Consider the following 18,152-nt stretch of genomic DNA (forward strand, 5'->3'; position numbering starts at 1 on the left):
GGGAGAGTTAATCTCAGGTTTTGTTTACTTTTATGCCAACCACTGTGAGACGGCAAGAATCGTACGGTATGATCAGTCTAAATAGATAAGGACACAAGTCAAAGTCGACATGATCATTATTTTGTGGGCAAACTGAGCAAAAAAGTGTTTATTTAGTTCGACCTTTATTATCCCTTATATACCGGTGAAGCATAATGAATAAGTACTGCACAGTGACGCACTGTGACTTATCACAACGTCTAGTGCTAAAGGTATTCCCTTATCAATAAACGTTTTCAAGTCTGCTTACTCACGGTTGGTTTCTGCGATCTTTATATGCAAGACAATTGACCAGACAGTTCATTTCTTTTGATTTCTCATTGATAATGCTACTAACCTACCACAATAAAAAAACTATGACTCAATATGTCATTTCAGGAACTTAGTACCATACAATTTGATATATGATACAATCTTAAAGCTAATTCTTTAATTCTTTATTTCCTATAAGTGAATTTTTGTAGATCACAATACTACTACCTAAAGTATATGCCAATAAATACTTTGATCTAAATTCAAAATGTATCCTATAAGTGTAGTAAGCTACGTTAGGCTGTTTATACTGTACTTCGACGAGCCCTCGGTAATTAATCTCTGCCCCTGCGTCAAACTAGTGGCTACTTCATCAGTTGGCGTTCGTGTTCTATCGACAGCGTAACATGATATGGGCATTACTTTTCCTGATATTTGACGGATCTGGCAACGACACTGTTTACCTTTTCAGTCATATTTGTTTGACATTTGATTAGATTTCAAGTGCGGATATCGGCAACAACAACAAGTAATTAAAACAGGCAGCTTTTCGATTTTTTGTTTATTTTGGCTTTATTTCAGCTTTGTGGTTGAGCTTTTCTTTTGTTCATTTGTTTTTTTTTTATTTCCATGCCATTTAAACGTTAATTGGGCGTAAAATGTATCAATGAAAAGTACATTAACAAAGAACGAAAAGTTTATATTTTGCATATTATCAGCAATCAACTAGCATACTGTTGGACAATGAGTATTAGAGGACATCATATGTTCATAAAAAATTCCCAAAAATTATATAGCCCCAACAAAAAGGTCTACTAAATTCGGTTAAAATTGATAACAAACGAAAATGAACTCAAAAGCGTATAGATAAGGGCATTGGGACCAGCCAAAGTGACTGCGCTAATATCCTACAAAGCATAAACATTTTTTTGGCAAATATATATAGAGTATATAGAGTATATAGAGTATATAGAGTATACCTTGTAAGTTACTAAAGCGAATGCTCTTCTTAAACATCAGTTCTTAATGATCAGTTAAAACTTATCAATGGTTGTAGCATTCCGATTCAATCTTTTGTTTATTTAGATATCGTGAGTCGTATAAACGAGTCTGGCGGTGCCACCAACATTGAAAATAAAGTAATAATAATCGTACAGATGTCCGTCTGGCCTCAGTGAGACGCCCACCAGCCGACGAGCTTCAGTGTAGCGCACTCGAAAAGCGGCAAAGAAACAAATTAAAAGCTCCCCACCTGGAGTGGGGAGCGAGTATCGTAAATAGTTACTTTTCACCGCAGCACTCTCAGTCGGATCGTGCGCCTCGCTAATGAACGTTACCACATCGAGAACGATTCGAGAACGCTACGGAGCGATGCATTAGATCATAGTCGGTGACACTACCTGACGTCCGAGAGCGGGATCGCGATACAGCGGCCAGTGAGAGTGAGTGGGTGGCAAGATAGCGGGCGGGCAGGAAGTGAAACGAATAGTAATCCCCCCCATCTAGTCGAAAAAAAAACAAATCAGTGGTTCCGATTCGCAGACGTGTGTGCATGTGATTCAGAGCAAACAAAACGTACGAAATGCAAAACATGTGGATCATTTTCCTCATCATCGGACTGCTGGTGCTCGGGCTGCTGGTTCTGCTAATTATTGCGGCGCGGTATCAGCGAGATTATTGGCGCTATCTGGACATTCCACACGAGAGACCCAAAAAGCTATGGCCTATCATTAGGCAAATAATGACGCAGACATTGAGTACGGAGGCTATGAAGGCGGAGCACTACTCGGCCATATACAAGAAGTTCAAGGGAAGCGGTCCCTTCTGTGGATTCTACGCCCTGTTGCAGCCACGCGCATTGATCCTCGATCGGGAGCTGATCAGGCAGATCATGATCAAGGACTTTTGGAACTTCAATGATCGTGGATTGTATTGCAATCAGAAGTCGGATCCCTTGTCGGGGGATCTGTACGCGTTGCGGGGAGAGAGCTGGAAGGAGATGCGTCAGAAACTGGATCCAAGTCTCGAAGGTGATCGCATGTCCTTGATTTATGACTGCCTGTACGAGGAGGCGGAACAGCTTCTCTTGACGGTCAATAGCACCCTAATGAGCCAGCCCCATTCCACCGTTCACATACAGAAGATTATGCGGCGTCATGTGCTGTCTTCGCTGGCCAAATGCGTTTTTGGCTTGAATGCCGAACAGAGGAAAACGTATCCTCTGGAGGACTTTGAGCAGATGACCGAGCTGGCCTTGAATAGCCACAAACATGGCTATCTAATGAACCTGATGATGATCCGGTTCCCCAACTTTTGTCGAATGTTGCGCATGCGTCGCACGCCCAAACAGGCGGAGGAGTATTTTATAAAACTCCTAACGAGCATTGTGGAGCAACGAGAGACCTCCGGAAAGCCTCAGAAGGACTACTTACAACTTTTGATCGACGTCAAGGCACTGGAGTTCATTACCCATCAGTATGAAGCGGATAAGGAACTAGGTGCCCATCTGCAGAATGAGTTGGCCGCCCACGCAGTTGTCTTCTTGAAGGCGGGCTACGAGCAAACGGCCAACAGTCTATCATATGTACTCTATGAACTCGCATTGCATCCAGAATTGCAAGTACGCGTGCGGGAGGAGGTCAAGAAGGCCATGGAGCGACATGATGGTCACATAACCCACGAGGGCATTAAGTCGCTCACTTTCATGGGTCAGGTGATCAACGAAACACTACGAATGCATCCCATAACACCGTACATCCTACGACGCACCTTGAATGACTACGCAGTTCCGGATCATCCCAAGTACATTCTGGTCAAGGAGCTGTTCCTCATCATACCCACGCACGCCATCCATCACGATCCGGATATCTACCCGGATCCCGAGGAATTCAAGCCGGATCGTTGGAGCGGACCACGGGATTCGCTGCAGCAGCAGGGCACCTGGTTTGGATTCGGCGTGGGTGCTCGCAGCTGCATTGGTATACAATTCGCGCAGCTGCAACTGCGATTGGCTTTGGCCCTGCTCCTATCCGAGTATGAATTCTCCTTGAATACTAGGAAACCATTGATCAATCTGGAGGATGGTATAGCACTAACCCTGATGCCATTGGGAGTCATAGAACACGGAAACGAGGAGAGGGCGGTATAAGTTCGCAGCTTGAGAATGCAGGATCACTGATATTAGCTTTATCTCTGGGATATCAAAGATTGGTAACTTGTTTAGTTACCAATATATATATATATTTAGAAATATAGATAAAACCTCTAAAATGTTAACTAACCTTCTATATATATTATGTGGCATCTTTGGAAATATTTAAATTTAATTTAAATGTTTCCGCTTCGTGCTTTATATGGAATAAGCAATTAAAGCAACTCATTGTGCACAAAAAAGAGATTTAGCTTATGTCAGTATCTCAATCTTTTGCCTAATGACGAAGAATTTACTCTATGAACAAAGTCTAGAAAGCAATATAAAACTCAGCATAGCAACTAACCGAAACAATATTAAACTAAAGTTCAGGTAGCCCAATAGGCAGAGTCAGCATAGAATAGTTAATATTAAAACACTTGCTTTTATTTAGGAATTTATTTATTTGAGAAAACATTTGCTTTTAAATTAGCTTGGTTTAATTTCTATTAAATACACCCGGCTATCCTAAAGATGAACCTTTTGATTTGATTCACTGTTCGTTATTTCTGGTTAGTATATATCGTTTTTTGCATTGTCGGTTGCTTGATATGGTTGGTTGGTTTGTCGGCTACTTTATGATCGGTAGCTCAGGCCTGTGCAGTACTTAATTGCATTAGTTGATCGATGTGTCTCAGAATTATTACACAGAGTTAGCTGCTACTACGATTAGCGATTAAATTAGATTTACAAATAAATAAAACGTACGACAAACGAATTCTAGTTATACAATATACATATGAAAAGTGTAAGCTGCCCTTGTGCCTTTCCGCAGTATCTCGGTATGGAATGTATTCTGAGCAGCACTACGAAATGCTAATTTAAATCTTAGTCACTAGCTGTTTGTTCGTCGATTTGGCCGCTAATACGAAATGGCTTTACTGCGATGGCTGGCGCTTGTGGCGCGGTGGCGAAATCAGAGAGCTCCTTGTGGCATCTCCGCGGTTTGGCAGCTTGCTCCGCAGCATCTGTTCATGTACGTAGATGAGCAGTCCCACATCCCGGTGGCCAGCCTGCCAGGCGATCTTGAAGGCGGTGCTGCCATCCTGGGGAAAAAAAATCAATTAAATCCTCTTCTATATAAACTAAATTTTGTATATAGGCACACTAACCACATCGGTGACCAGTGAATCGCACTCGGGATGCGACAAAAGGTGTTTGATCACATCCACGCGTCCGTGCTCGGCGGCGCACATTAGCGCCGTGCTGCCGTCCTCGTCCTGGATATTGATATCTGCTCCGGCGTCCAGAAGCATATTAACCATGTCCCCGTTACCATGCGACACAGCGAGCATCAAAGCGGTCTGGCAGTGCTGTGGATTGGTGGATAGAGACAGGACGGGAGCGGTTAGTAGGGGAGTAGTGTGTGGTCAGCTCATACTGGGCTCGAGATCCGTGGGCGTTGGGGCCCCTTACCTACCTTCTTGGCCCGTATGTTGACATCGGCCATCTTGAACAGTCGCTCGACGACTGTCCGATGGGCGGGCTGCTTCAGCTTGGCCAACGATACGAGCATCACCGATGTGTATCCGGCGTTATTCATCTGGTTTACATCGCAAACCTTAGAATCCAGCAGTATGGATACCACATCGAAGTTGCCGTGCGAGACTGCATAGTGCATGGCTGTGTTGCCCTAAAATAAGATATAACTTAGTGATCGATCTTAATTACTTATAAGGTGATTAAAACTCACATTACTGTCGGACAGGTTGACACAGTACTCCAGCAATGGGATGGACAGCGATTCAAAGTAATCTAGATAATCCTCAACCTGATGGGGATCGGATTTGCCAGTACTGGAGTTGTTGAACCAGTGATCCTGAATGGTCGCCTTGGCCGACTTGAGGCTCTGCGAGGATATGGGTTTGGCGCCCAGCTTCTTCAGCAGCGAGTCGTTAATGATCTTGAGGGCGTCTTTAAGGCTCTGGGACAACTCGGTTCTGAAATTATAATTTCAAATATTAATAATGCGAATTTGTTGAATTTTTAGACTTCCTTAAATAAACGAGATCCTTTTTGTATTACAAAAAATATAAACATTAAAAGTGACTTACTTTTTTCGGGGCTCCGAATCCGCCTGGGCCAGCTGGTGGAGCTGGGCTTTGGTGGCCGGCTGTTCGATCACGGTCACCTGGGAGCCCTCGCTCTGACTAGATTTGAGTGGAGTGCTGGACTTCTTGCGCGCTCCCTGGGCAATCTGGACGTCGATGGGCGGACTGGAATCACATGAGGAGCTCATTGCCGGCTCCTGTTCCGGTGATTCGGACTTGGTAGTGCCCGAGGAGGTCATCAGCGGAGCTGGAGAGGCATCGCGCGACCAGCTGATGCTCACCCGCTTCTCCTCTCGGACTATCAACTCATCCTCGCCCAGGAGACTCAGATCCAATGAATCCTTCTGCGGTTGACGGATGAAGCTTTGGGATTCGGGCAATGGCTCCGATGCCTGGAAACTGGACACAGACGGTGGCTTCTCTTGCAGGGAGCTGAAAAGGAATAACCTTGATAAGTGCGACAGATTGGTGGCTTCTACGGCTAATCCTAAACCCACGTTACTAGCAGAGCCGAGCATCCGCTGACCAGCAGCGGATAGCACGTGAAACTGCTCAGGCTGGAAAACATTGGCAGCACCATGCGAAAAACCAAAATCCAAACAAAAAGCAAAAATAAGCGGCTCAGCAATTGGGCCAAAGCAAACACCAAAACTCAACTGAAGGTCAAGCCAATTCGATTGCAGGCACTGACTTTTGTGACCCCAATGCGCAAGAGCTGACTTCTGGTTTGTGACTCGGCTAAAAGCTTCTCGTGAAACTTGGCTAGCACGGTGGGGCAAAATTAAAGTTACATCAATAAAATACGAAAATTATTATATCGGTGTAAATAAACTGAATGTAAGCATAAAATCACTAAAATATTCAGATTATAGATCTATAGAAGACTCACCTCAATCGCGCCTTCCTTTCCACCTGTGGACTGGGCGTTGGCGAGGGCGTGGCCAGCGTGTAGGTGTTCTGCCGCATGAACTCTTTGCGCACCGGACTCGGACTGGAGAGGTGCTTGGGTCGCGGAATTCTGGAGTCCGCCGACGTGGAGCGTCGCACTGCTCCTCCCGTTCTGGTGGCCGTGGGACTGGCCTTCGAGAAACCCCTGGCCAGATCCTGGATGGCCTCCTTGCAGGAATCACAGTAGTTGGCTGCACAGGCAATGGAGATGTGTGGCTTGACGATGTCGCCACAGCCCACATCCCTCTTGCGAACCTCCTCCGTGTTGCAGGCGGAGTGGCTTGTGCGAACCTTAGCCGGCTCCGGTTCCTCCACCTTGTCCGTATTGCTGGCTGTGTGTCGGGTTGGAGGGCGGGGCACAGACTCCGAGACCTGTTCCGCCTTCGTCTGACTCCGAGTGAGTCGCTGCAGTCCCTTGGTATCAGTCTGTCGGGATACCTGCTCCGTTGCACACTGGACGCCAGAGTGCTGTTGCTGTGGATTAACCTGGGCTCCAGTGGAACGAACAACAGCCGTGGTGGTTTGACTTCCAGAACTGAGGACCAGGGTAACTGGCGTCTGGCATCCAATTGTCTTACGCACCACGGATACGGTCTCATTCTCGCCCAAACTGAAGGTGTTGCTGCGTCCGGGCATTTGGGGAGCAGGTTTCACCTTCTCCGCCGGAGTTTCCGGACCACATGCCACAGTCCTCTTGCTGACGGCGCACTTTTCGCATAGCACATCATCCAGACGATCATCAGAGCTGCCCACATGACGCACATCCGGCTTGCAACTGGTAAAGTTCTCCCGTGTGGCCGGTTTCGCGGTGACTCCCACATTGTACTTGAGTTTTGGTCGTTCCGGTGTGGTTTGCACTCCACTATCTTTTTGGTCCCTCTGGGGCACATACATTTGGGTGCCCACAGAGATGAGCTTCCTCAACTGTTGCTTTTGTGCATTGGTTAGTGCCTGCTCCACCTTCTTATCCAGCTCCTCCTTGGAGTAGACAGTTTCCGAAGGCTGAACTCCAACATTTCGTGTGGTGGGCTGGTGGCCAACGGACACATCTCGAGTGGCAGGTGGTCGCACCACCGCCTGGGTGGACACATCCCGACGAACAACGCTTGGAGATGGAGATGCCGAGGTGGAACTGCTGCGCATGCGTGCTCCTAGGCTTTCCAGCGACACTGGACTGATCCTTTGCGGAGTGAACTGCACGGGTGACGCAGTCTTGAGTCCCGGACTTGGCGGCGAAGGCGTCTGCCGTTGACTTCGCATCAACTCCTCGTTCCTGCGCAGCAATTTCTGTTTTTCCGAGCGAAGAGAATTGAGTTCCAGCTAAAATGCAGATTGGTATTTCTTTAATATCACTAGCTCGTATTAAACAGTAACATTCTTACCTCCAAGTCCGGTATGACTTTCACCTGCTCCTCCAGATCCTTAAGACGCCTCAGGCTCAGGGCCATTTGTTCGCGTATCTGGAACAGAGCTTGTGCATCTGCCGTGGTCTGGCCGGTTTCCGAGATAACAGGCGATTGCAGGGAGCTGCTGCTGACGGAGCCATTCTCCTGCGGTCGATCCTCCTTGAAAGTGGGTTTTCCCGTGGGCGTGGTGGCCAACAGGTGGTGGCGCCTCGGAGGCGGCGGTGGCGGAGCACCTGGAGACTTTGCGCTCTCCAGCTGCTCCACCGGCGACTTGGCATTGGCCGCCACCGTGGCCTGCACGTAGCTTTCATATTGGACCTCCGCCGGACTGGGTCGCTGTCGCAGGGGAAGGGTGTTGGATCGCAGAAACGGACGCGGCGTGCCCGTGGGCGATTGATTGCCGCCAATGCAGGAATCTAAAAGCAATTAAAAATACCACTATTAACTTAAGATTGTCTCTGGTGGAGAACTAGAGGTTACTTGATTTTCAGCTCTCCCTCCTAAGTACAATCCTAATTTGTAAACTTGCCATGAGCACTTGCCACTGGCGACTGGACTATAAAGCCCGATGAATTATTTTGTTGCAAAAAGCTCCTACGTCCAAAGATAAAACGCTTGCTATTCAAATCTAATTTTAATAATTGTGCCAAAGTTCGTATAATGCGAAAACAACAAAAAACCATATATACATATATATACTTAGTAAAAACAAAATAAACTGCAAAAGTCACCAAATCCGCCCATTTTGCGTGTCTGCGTGAGCGAAGATAAGACGCTATTATTCAATATTAGTTTTTAGTTATCGCCCTGGCATGCATACGTGTGTATATACTTTTTATTACCTCTTATTTAACTAATAGGCAAGGTTGTTGGCGTAGTTTACTTTAATGCAGTCTGTTGTATGAGAGCAAATAGAGAAATTTATGGGCAGCTGAAGCATTATTTCAATATTCCTCATACGCACTGTGTTCCCTGCTAGCAACTATGTGTGTAACTCATCTCGCTCTTCTAGCCTTGGCAAGAAAATTGTGCTGCTATCCATTTTGCTTCTATTACTTAATACGCTGTGCAACGAACTTTTTCTATACACTTAGAGAACCTTAGAAAAGAGAACTCAAATGCGTTAGTCTAGGTTATAAGTTATAAGCTGAGTTAAAAGTTAATCTAACTGTTAGTTAAATATTTACATTAGATATTTCAATACTATTAAAATTGGATAAATATTTTTTCAGTGATTGTTTTTTCATAGCGGTGCCAAATTGGCTGAGCATCTTTGGTCAAGACGAAATGTAGGGAGTTGGTAGGGGGGCTGCGCGTGACGCTGGGTAGCATTGACCGGGCCATAATAAATCAGTTTTTATGGCCCAACTAATTAGCAAGGAACGAAGTTCAAAACGGTAAAGAGTTCGCCCCAAATGAGTGTGTCTCCCTAAGCCAATAGACACCTACAGTCGCTCCACCAGCTCTTCTGTGCGTTTGGCTTGCTGTCCGGCTTCAACTTGATACTCCTTTTGGCCAAACGTTTCCGTCTTAACGGTATGGCATCGTCCGATGTTGAAAACATTTCTCAGCCACTGTTTTGGTTGATTCTATTATTGATTTATTCAGTTCAGTTTAGTTGGTTAGAAAAGCGCAGCATTGCACTTGGCAGCCTTTTTGTGGGCCAAGGCAGCAGACATTGCACTTGGCTTGTCTGGCATTCGCAAGCCAAAGCGTAGCAAATATTTGTTAGATTCTTTAATATAATTGCTTTTTTTGCTCTTATCTTAGCGGCTGCTAATTAAACGCGCTTGGCTATGAACAATATTAAATTATTTGATTTGCCAGATCAAAGCGACAGCTCATCAAAAGTTATCTGCTTTACAGTGGCGGCCAACGAAACATGCACACTTGGTTCACAAAACTCACATCGCAGAAGTTCATATTTCAGTTTTCGTAGAATCATAGGCATTTTGAAACATATATTCGTTTTTGATTTACAATTATGTGTTTTATGTTTGTGCTGATTTTGTGTCGTCTTAGTAATTTATGAGATTTATTTTCGTGTTTTTTTTTTGATAATTTATCATTGATGTTTCTATTTATTCGTTTAACGCGTAAGTCTTTTCTTACATTTTAAAATAGTATTATTTAATATTTTTTATTGTTGTCAAACCACTTTCGTATTGTCCGCTGTCGAAATTATTGTCACATACTATCATGTAATTCGCATTAAAGTTTAAATTTATTTGCTGTTAATTCGTCGTACTACAATTACATGTCTCGTTTTGATTAGTTGATTTCGTTTAAAGCATTTCGTATAATTATTATAAGTTTTTTTTTTTGTTTTGCAGTTTCACGGACGCATTTTTATGCTATTCGTTCGAAAGTCGCCGACAAACTGCTCTCAGATTTTTTTCGTTCATTCGACCATCATCCACGGCAGCAAAAGCAGCATGAAGAGCGAAAAAAAAACGATTTAGCAATAGAGATTTTTGTGTTATTATTTAACACAACTATGGTGCGAAAGGCGAACGAAAAATAAAGTTGTCTAACTAAACACCGAAATAAAATAGAAACCAATTTGCTGAGAGCTCCAAGAGCGAAATGATAAAGCTCAGCAAATATACACATTAAATAACCAAGTGAGCAACTTTTCGCTGTATTTGTGCTGATAAGCTGAATGCACATCTATTAAAGCCAAATTGATAAGTGATAATTTCAGTGACGTGGGCAACGAGAGAGAGACAGAGAGAGCATGTGAGCAACAGAGAGAGAGAAACCCTTGGGCTTATATTCAATGGGCCATTTGATAAGCAAATAATATTGATTTTTGATGGGCTACTACACACCTATTCGCATCAAGGGGTTTGTCTGTGTTTTCTGAGTCAAGGCCAGGAAAATGAAGAGGCTAATTTTGCATAAATCATCATTAAGTTTAAAAAAAAAAAAGTTCGCTATCCAATGTATCTTCCGTCTTATCATTTTGCAATTAATTTTGGAAAAAAAGAAATAGTTTGATTGATATTTAAAATCTAGACAAATTGAAAGGCAAAAAACCCAAACCATTCGCTAATTTATGATTTCTTGGGTCTGGCTCGCAGTTGGATATTTTAAGGCACCACATTTCTAACGATAATTAAAGAGATTGGTATCTACGTATATATATTGTGTTGGTTTTAATACCTATTCTATTTTATCTTATTTTATTAAAGAAACAGCTTCGTAAATAATAATTTCCATATATTAAAATATAATAATAAGATTTAAGGTTAGCATGTCAATATCCCTTTAAGCAAGTTATTTTCTTTAAGTGCAAATAGCTCAAGGTTCCTGTTTTCTGCTCTTACACGCTTTTTGGCATTCATCTATTGTTAGAATGGTTTTCTGTTCTTTTTGGCATCGAGCTGCCTTTTGGCCATGTTCAATTCAATTTGAAAGCCATTTATTAATGGCCCGTACTTTGGCAATTACCATGGAACTGCAACCATTTTATACACATTAATCAACGACAACTCTTTGCGCCATGTCCTCTGGACAAAAAAAAAGAGAAAAAACAGCAAACGAAACGCGACAATTTGATTTGTTTATATGCATTGATTTTTTTTGCACACTTATGGCAAATTTATGGCATCAACAAATACGACAAAAACGAGCTGGAGCAAAATTTGCATGCAAATTGAGCGCCAAATGCGCATTTCAAATTGATTTGAGATACGAACGCCTCGAAAATTGCCTTGAAGTTGCCCCATGCCGCACGTTGCAAGACCCAATTGAGTTTCAAATGCCAAAGATGCAAAGCAACTGTATCTGTATCTGCAATTGCGTTTGCATGCAACTCCGTATCTGTATCTATATATCTTTGGAGCTGCCAGCAGTGAACTGATGTTTGATTTCTTTGCTTTTCTATTTCGTTTAAAACTTAAAACTTTGTAGATGTTGATATATCCTTTGATCTTTCAGCACAGCTGCAGTAGTGACAACTTCGTGTTAACCATGGGATTGTATGGTATAAATGAAAACCAAAAATTTCGAAAACATTTTAGTGGTAATTTATATATAACTCAATCCGATGTGGTACAAATATTCAATCTACAATTTTACAATTTTAAGCAAAAAGAGTATGTTATTTTGTATTTCTCCAATTTTATTACTTTTCCTTTCACTTTTTATTCCACTGTGTGACTCCTCTATTTTCTTCTAAGAGTCTAGCTACATTTTTCACACTTTCGTGCGTAAAAATGTCACATGTGCCGCAGCAGCGCTAATTGCTAAGAAAAGAAAGCAAAAGTATCTGGCGTGTCTCACTTGGCTCTATGAATCATCTACCTCACACTGAAAAAAATACATTCGAACTATTATTTTGCATATATCTAACAGACCAAAACATTGCTACATTTTCTAGAAATATTGTAGGCAATATAAGCATAAAGTTTAATCAAATTATCATAGGTAATGGAAATATTGCCCGAATGTATCCTTTTTTTTCAGTGTATGACATAATATTAATAAATTGAGCTCTTTTTGGCATGCTATTTTTGGTCGATCGTTCTGACGCCCACTCACCTGCCACATCAAAGTGCCGATCCCACGTGCTGTTGCCCAGGCGATGACTCTTGAGCTCCTTCAATGCGCCATGGCCATTACTGATGCTCAGGCTAAGTTTGTTGTTATTCCGATCCATGGACAGGGATCCAGCTCCATAGGGAGTCTTGCGCCGCTTCACGGAAGTCCGCTCCAGCGTCCGTTCGAAGTCGCTGCACACCTCGTCGAGCGCCTCGTGGAGGAAGGCCCTCGTCTCCGGCGGACTGATCGCCGGCCGATGCCGCTGATGATAGATCCCAGCATCGCTCTCCACGCCGCCGCGCAGCGAGGAGCACGTGGAGGAGGCGGTGCCGAAGGGCGACTCCGATCGAGGCGGTATGCTGCCGTAGGTGAAACGCGGCACGGATGACGAACGCGGTCGGTAGCACGGAGTGGTGGTATACGACTGCGACATATGCGACGCACCTCCTCCGCCAATGGGATGTGGCGAATCTGGTTCGCTCTCGTGTGAGGTCTGTTCCAACAATAATACAATGTACAGGTTACATTTACGTGCAGATATGCGATTTCGATAATGGAATGGAATGGAATGACCACTCACTAATTTTGAGATCCCCATCGCTCAATATTAATATTGTTAAATATTTTGTTAATGAACTAATTCGTGCAACCTTTAACAAAGCCCACTTCGGGTTTGTACTTTGAATCTTCGTTTATCTGCATTTCAACTTAATTGTTTGGTAAATTGATGATCTTGAGTTTTTAGTGTATTGCTAGTCCTTTTAGGTAAGCAAAGACGTAGATGCAATGTTTCTTTTAAGGTTTTCTCTATATCTTATTTAATCCTGTATACTGAAATGAATCTGTTAGATGGCAAACATACCTCGCTGAGCTTTCCCTGTACCCTGGACTCCGCCTGCCAGTCGCCGCCGAAGAGGCTCTCGAATCCCAGCATGAACTCCATGGACTTTCGGGATCTCCTGCGATCCCGCCGCCGCTGCTCCTCCTCGCTGGGCTTCTCATGGGCCAGGGCCTCGCAGTAGCGCACAAAGTCCAGGTCGATGTGGTAGCCATAGGGACAGCAGTTGCAGCTGCGCACCGAGCGAGTCATGCCCGCAGGAGCGGGACTTGCGGAGGACGCGATTGGACGAGCTGCAAGGGAATAAGGAGCAAAGAAAGAATAAGTTTCTCATGGATATCAAAGCCAGACGCCGAGTATCTTAATGTCACTACCAAGGTCACGTCAACGTTCGATTCTTGGTATTGGCCACAGTCAAACCACACAAAAAAAGGTATCTTCTTCGTGGAGGTAGCCACACCTGCCCTCCATCAAACACGTTTCGGATTTGGTAATCTGAGCAGCAGCAGGTACAAAAAGGCGCAGTTCTGGGAATGACCGTCTGTAGCCGCGAGATAAATTCGTGCCTTATTTATGCTTAATTGCGCCTTATAATAACTAATTTTGGTTAATTTAGATAAACCACTTTTGACTGGGTGAATCACTTTTAACGGAGCAATTTCAGTTATTTACGTTGGCATTGGTTTAAACGATTTTGCAATCGAGGAAAATAAAATAATTAAATAATGATTCAACTAATGGGGTTTAATAGTCAACGGCATAGAGTTTTCTCAGACGTTTCAAAGTCGAAAGCAAACACCGTCGAAGTTTGTTTGATGTCTTCCATTATTTATTTATAACTCACTTTCTTGCGGAATTTTCGCCTTATGCCAGAGCCACAAAACCCCTAGCCAAAAAACAACCCAAAGCATTTTATGGTTACTCGGGTTAGCACTTAAAACATTTGAAATTCCTGCAGCTCGTCGGCTGACCTCCGATTTTTCGATACCACTAAGAGGCCAAGGAAAAACTCAATAGTCCAAACGTTCTGCTCCAAGAGAAAGCCTTTAACAAACTGGCCGGCAAACGAATCCAATTCTCACTATATTCATCATGCAGTAAATTAAAGCAAGATAAGATATGGGAGCATTTAGCCACGCTTATCAAGCTGAAAAGTATGAATAAAGCTCTTTGCCGTCGCCATCTGTTGGCGAACTGCAAGCGGTTCGAATTGAAAACTGCAAAAGATACTTTTCACTTTTCATTCATGAAACTAAAAACGATGGCGTGGGCAGGCAAACGCGTCTCCAAAGACTTTGTTGTGGGCGTGTCTAGATTGTGAAAGTGTTCAACGCGGCGTATACGTGTTGGACCGTTTCAAGAGGTCGCATATTGATGAGCTCGAGTGGCCGTAATTAGCAGGCGGCTCCAGGGTTACGGCCAAATCTGTTCGCCGGCTTAATTATCATCGATCGAATCACACACACACCCACCCAAATATGTACACCGAAACACCTATAATCATATAATCACACAGATTATTCAAATTTGGCGCGGCTTCTACTCGTATTTTTATGGATTTAGTGGGCGATTGAGGAATTTGAATCCATAAACGACCCCCAATTGACGGCTAATTAAGGCTGCCTGATTTAAGCTTAAATGGCTAAGACAATGTTTTACCTTTAAGTGGATAAATGGAACGTATTTTGAACTTCAACTTTCTCGCATAATTGCTGAAGCAAATTACTACTGACATTTTGCCAATACAATCTGAATCTGTATGCCACAGAGTTTACAACTTCATTTGGGCGACAATCTGCCAACCATTTAAGGGCACACATACATACATAAATCGTATTGTCGCACCCGACTCACATAAAAATTAAGAAATTAACCCGGCTCGATCGCCACACTTGAATTACGATCATGCTCGCCAGTTCCATGTACCGTGTCCCATGTCCCAATCATCATCATTATCAAGATCGTTTCCTTGTTGATTGGACCCCTCTTGTAATGACTACACTTTTTTTCTGGGTGTAGGCGATGCAGATGCTGTCCAGCATACAAAATGAACTCGACTTGTGAATGAATTGGGAAAGAAATCCCAATTTTCAAGTTCGACTGGAAGTGAATATACCCTTCAGTTTTAACAGGTAAAAATTTGGAATTAACTTGGTAAGAGATATTTGTAATATCCAAAAGTACTGATATACCCTTTTAGCCATGGGTATGGGAACACCAAATCCGAACTGGTTGTCCAACTGACATGTGCACAATTTGCTCGTATGTGGCGATATGGGCGGCTATGCTATCTGAGGTGGGCGGTATTTGCAGTTGCAGTTGCAGTTGCAGCTGCTGCGGCTAATGAAGCTAACGGTGCCAGAGCTGCTGCGGCCCCACAGCCACAAATTACCGTAAAGCGCAAAAATTTAATTATGCAAAACACGTGCAATGCTGTTCGATCTAATTGCATGCCCCAACTCACTTGACAGGCAACCAAAAAATAAAAAATAATGGACAGCCAAATATAAAATAAGTGAATAATGGGTATATTAGCCATAATCAAGATACTGCTCTACTGCAATTTTTAATTAACCACATAACTACCTCTCTCTTTATTCATTTTTTAAACAATTATTAACATGTTATGTTATTTCTCTCTCAATAAAATAATAGTTTTTTTTTTAGTTATAGCTTTTATAGAAATATCTTTGAATAATACATCACACTTTAATGGCTTTCTTTTTTTCTTCTGCTCTTTAATTTAAGTTTGGGGTTTTTTAAAGAAATAAAATCTGCTGTGTTGTTTTAAAATATAGGAAAAATAGTAAAATCCCATAAAATACATACTCTTCCTTAATAGATTTCAATTTCCCTGCCACTTCCACATTTTACTTTATTTTTTTAAGTGCTCCCTAGACGGGATTCGCCATATTTATGACTGCATTTTAATTACCCAATTAAAGTCGTCCCTTTGTGGTGAATGATGCAGTGGTTTATGGCATTTTTGTTTTTAATGAATTTTCAACGTGTCATAAACTCTGGTCGTTTCTTGGCTTCTTTTTCAAAATTATGGTAAACACATCGTGTGTGGCTAATGAGTTGAAATCGCAGGCTGGCTGACATAAACGCACACGTTGCCCAATTTAATTGCTTCAATTAACGCTGAAGTTGAAAATCAAAACCTGCCACGCCCACCGCCAACAAAACTGTCAACTCACATCCGCTTGTCATAAAAAGTAAGCGACCAATATTTGTGATATCGGAAAATATTTGCGTTTTTAGCCGCAAAAACCAGTTTCGTCTCAGTTTGGCTTAATTAAAAGTAGCGCTTTTGGCCATTTGGTAGTTGGATGGTGTGGTGGAGGGGGGAGGGAAGTGTGGGTCTTGCCAAAATTGATTTTCATAAAGGAGTCGAAATGCGAAATATTTTACTGGATAAGAGCGGGGGCTGTAGAAGTGCGTTGCGGCGCCGCTGTGACAAATTTGCCTTTTCGGCCAAGTTAAGTGTATTGTTAACACTGCTCAACACTATTGTGGGTGTTGGTTGGCCTGACTTGCCCCGCATTTGTGTGCGGGCGTCAGGTTGACCCACATCCGAACTTGTGGCCAAAGCTGCTGCTGCTGCTGCTGCTGCTGTAGAATGTCTGCCATGTGGGCCTGAGACACGTTTTTAGTATTACGTTTATGGCCCAGGCCCACGCTGGGTTTTAATTCAACTTACCATTTTCCTCAATGAAGGCGCGTTGACTTCGCAAAACCAGCGACCTGGAAACGAAACGGACCAAAAGAAATTCTTGTTAGTGCATATTGGCAAATAAAGAAAACAGCATAGTGACAGATAACAGGGGCTGCATAAACAATAATAGGAAAAGTCGCTTGCGAAACGCTCGGAAAACGCCAACAGTATTTATCTTGGCTATCGGATTTAAAAATAAATCAATGCAGCGGGCACACAGAGAAAAATGTGGGTCTATATAATATTAACAAAAATTTACAATAACTCGTTGAGAAAATAAAGTATTGCAGTTAAAAAGTCTAAAATATTTATATAATGTATAATGTAATGTATAATGTTTTTAAGTTCAATACAATGCCACAAGTTTTTAGCTCGTTAAGAGGTGATTTCATATTATGTTCTACACTAGTAAATTTCTCTCAGTGCAATCGACACGGAATGCGACAAATGCGTAGCTACGAAATATACACAAACCGAGCGACAGATATAGATAGAATTCACACTGCCTAAGGGAAGAAATTATAATAAAATATATCAAGCTGTCAGCGTTTTGAGTTCTTGTTGTCGCCCCCTTTGTTTGGTATTTGGAAACATCTTTCGAAAAATATAGCCGAGCGTGCGCCACAAAATCCCGCGTAATCTATGTGCCCTGCCAACCGGAGGAATGGTTCTCATCCAGCCCATCCACATCCACTTCCACATCCACATCCATGTCCACATTCCCAGCAGAACTCATTAGTGAACTTTGCCGCCGTGATCCCTACTCTAATTTTTACTCGAATTTCGTGGAAAACGTAACATGCGTGCTGCATTTTTCATTTTTCCACTTTAGTGCAAGCGGAAACTGCAATTATTTATAATTTGTTTTCGAGTCCCCAAAATGGGGATTTGAGTGCCCACATTATCCTTATGCAATTAGCCAAGGCAAATAAGCCAGCTTTCATGCATTATCAAATTAATTGCTTGTCATGTTTTGGCCAAAACAACAGCATTGCTGATTTAATGATATTATAAATAATGAAAACAAAGTAAAGTAAATGCATTTGAGAAGGAGTCAAGTTGAAAGCCGTCTGGCAATTTGCTGCCATATTTCTCGAGCCATTTTTCACGTTTCCATCTTTTGCCCGATTTGAAAATATGTATGTAAAATGAAAATTTATGCGTC

General features: G+C 42.8%; 2 protein-coding genes across 5 annotated transcripts in view; one reads left to right on the plus strand and one right to left on the minus strand.

The window, feature by feature from the left end:
* The first annotated feature begins 1,615 nt into the window (after nucleotides 1-1,615).
* On the plus strand, nucleotides 1,616-3,765 carry LOC117135599 (probable cytochrome P450 317a1). Its single transcript, XM_033295945.1, has one exon. It carries the CDS (start codon nucleotides 1,874-1,876, stop codon nucleotides 3,437-3,439), a length of 1,566 nt encoding a protein of 521 aa, XP_033151836.1. The 5' UTR covers nucleotides 1,616-1,873; the 3' UTR covers nucleotides 3,440-3,765.
* A 100-nt stretch (nucleotides 3,766-3,865) lies between these two features.
* The window catches only part of LOC117135598 (KN motif and ankyrin repeat domain-containing protein 1), a 32,948-nt gene continuing 18,661 nt past the window's right edge, over nucleotides 3,866-18,152 (minus strand). For 2 of the 4 annotated variants that reach the window (XM_033295942.1, XM_033295941.1), the window contains exons 2-11: nucleotides 16,973-17,016; nucleotides 13,294-13,562; nucleotides 12,432-12,924; nucleotides 7,863-8,302; nucleotides 6,422-7,800; nucleotides 5,536-5,964; nucleotides 5,175-5,421; nucleotides 4,902-5,114; nucleotides 4,594-4,794; nucleotides 3,866-4,527 (exon numbers count right to left, since the gene is read on the minus strand). In XM_033295942.1, coding sequence (XP_033151833.1) covers nucleotides 4,360-4,527; nucleotides 4,594-4,794; nucleotides 4,902-5,114; nucleotides 5,175-5,421; nucleotides 5,536-5,964; nucleotides 6,422-7,800; nucleotides 7,863-8,302; nucleotides 12,432-12,924; nucleotides 13,294-13,521 — 3,798 coding nt within the window. In that variant the 5' untranslated portion in view covers nucleotides 13,522-13,562; nucleotides 16,973-17,016 and the 3' untranslated portion in view covers nucleotides 3,866-4,359. Of the gene's footprint in view, nucleotides 4,528-4,593; nucleotides 4,795-4,901; nucleotides 5,115-5,174; nucleotides 5,422-5,535; nucleotides 5,965-6,029; nucleotides 6,128-6,421; nucleotides 7,801-7,862; nucleotides 8,303-9,335; nucleotides 9,466-12,431; nucleotides 12,925-13,293; nucleotides 13,563-16,972; nucleotides 17,017-18,152 lie in introns of those variants that run through there. The other 2 variants (XM_033295943.1, XM_033295944.1) reach the window with 2 other exon arrangements.

Source organism: Drosophila mauritiana, chromosome 2R, assembly GCF_004382145.1.
Source record: "Drosophila mauritiana strain mau12 chromosome 2R, ASM438214v1, whole genome shotgun sequence".
Taxonomy (NCBI): Eukaryota; Metazoa; Arthropoda; class Insecta; order Diptera; family Drosophilidae; genus Drosophila; species Drosophila mauritiana.

Coding starts and splice junctions, on each gene's coding strand:
- LOC117135599 (XM_033295945.1), top strand. CDS start 1,874: ATGCAAAACATGTGGATCATTTTCCTCATCATCGGACTGCTGGTGCTC.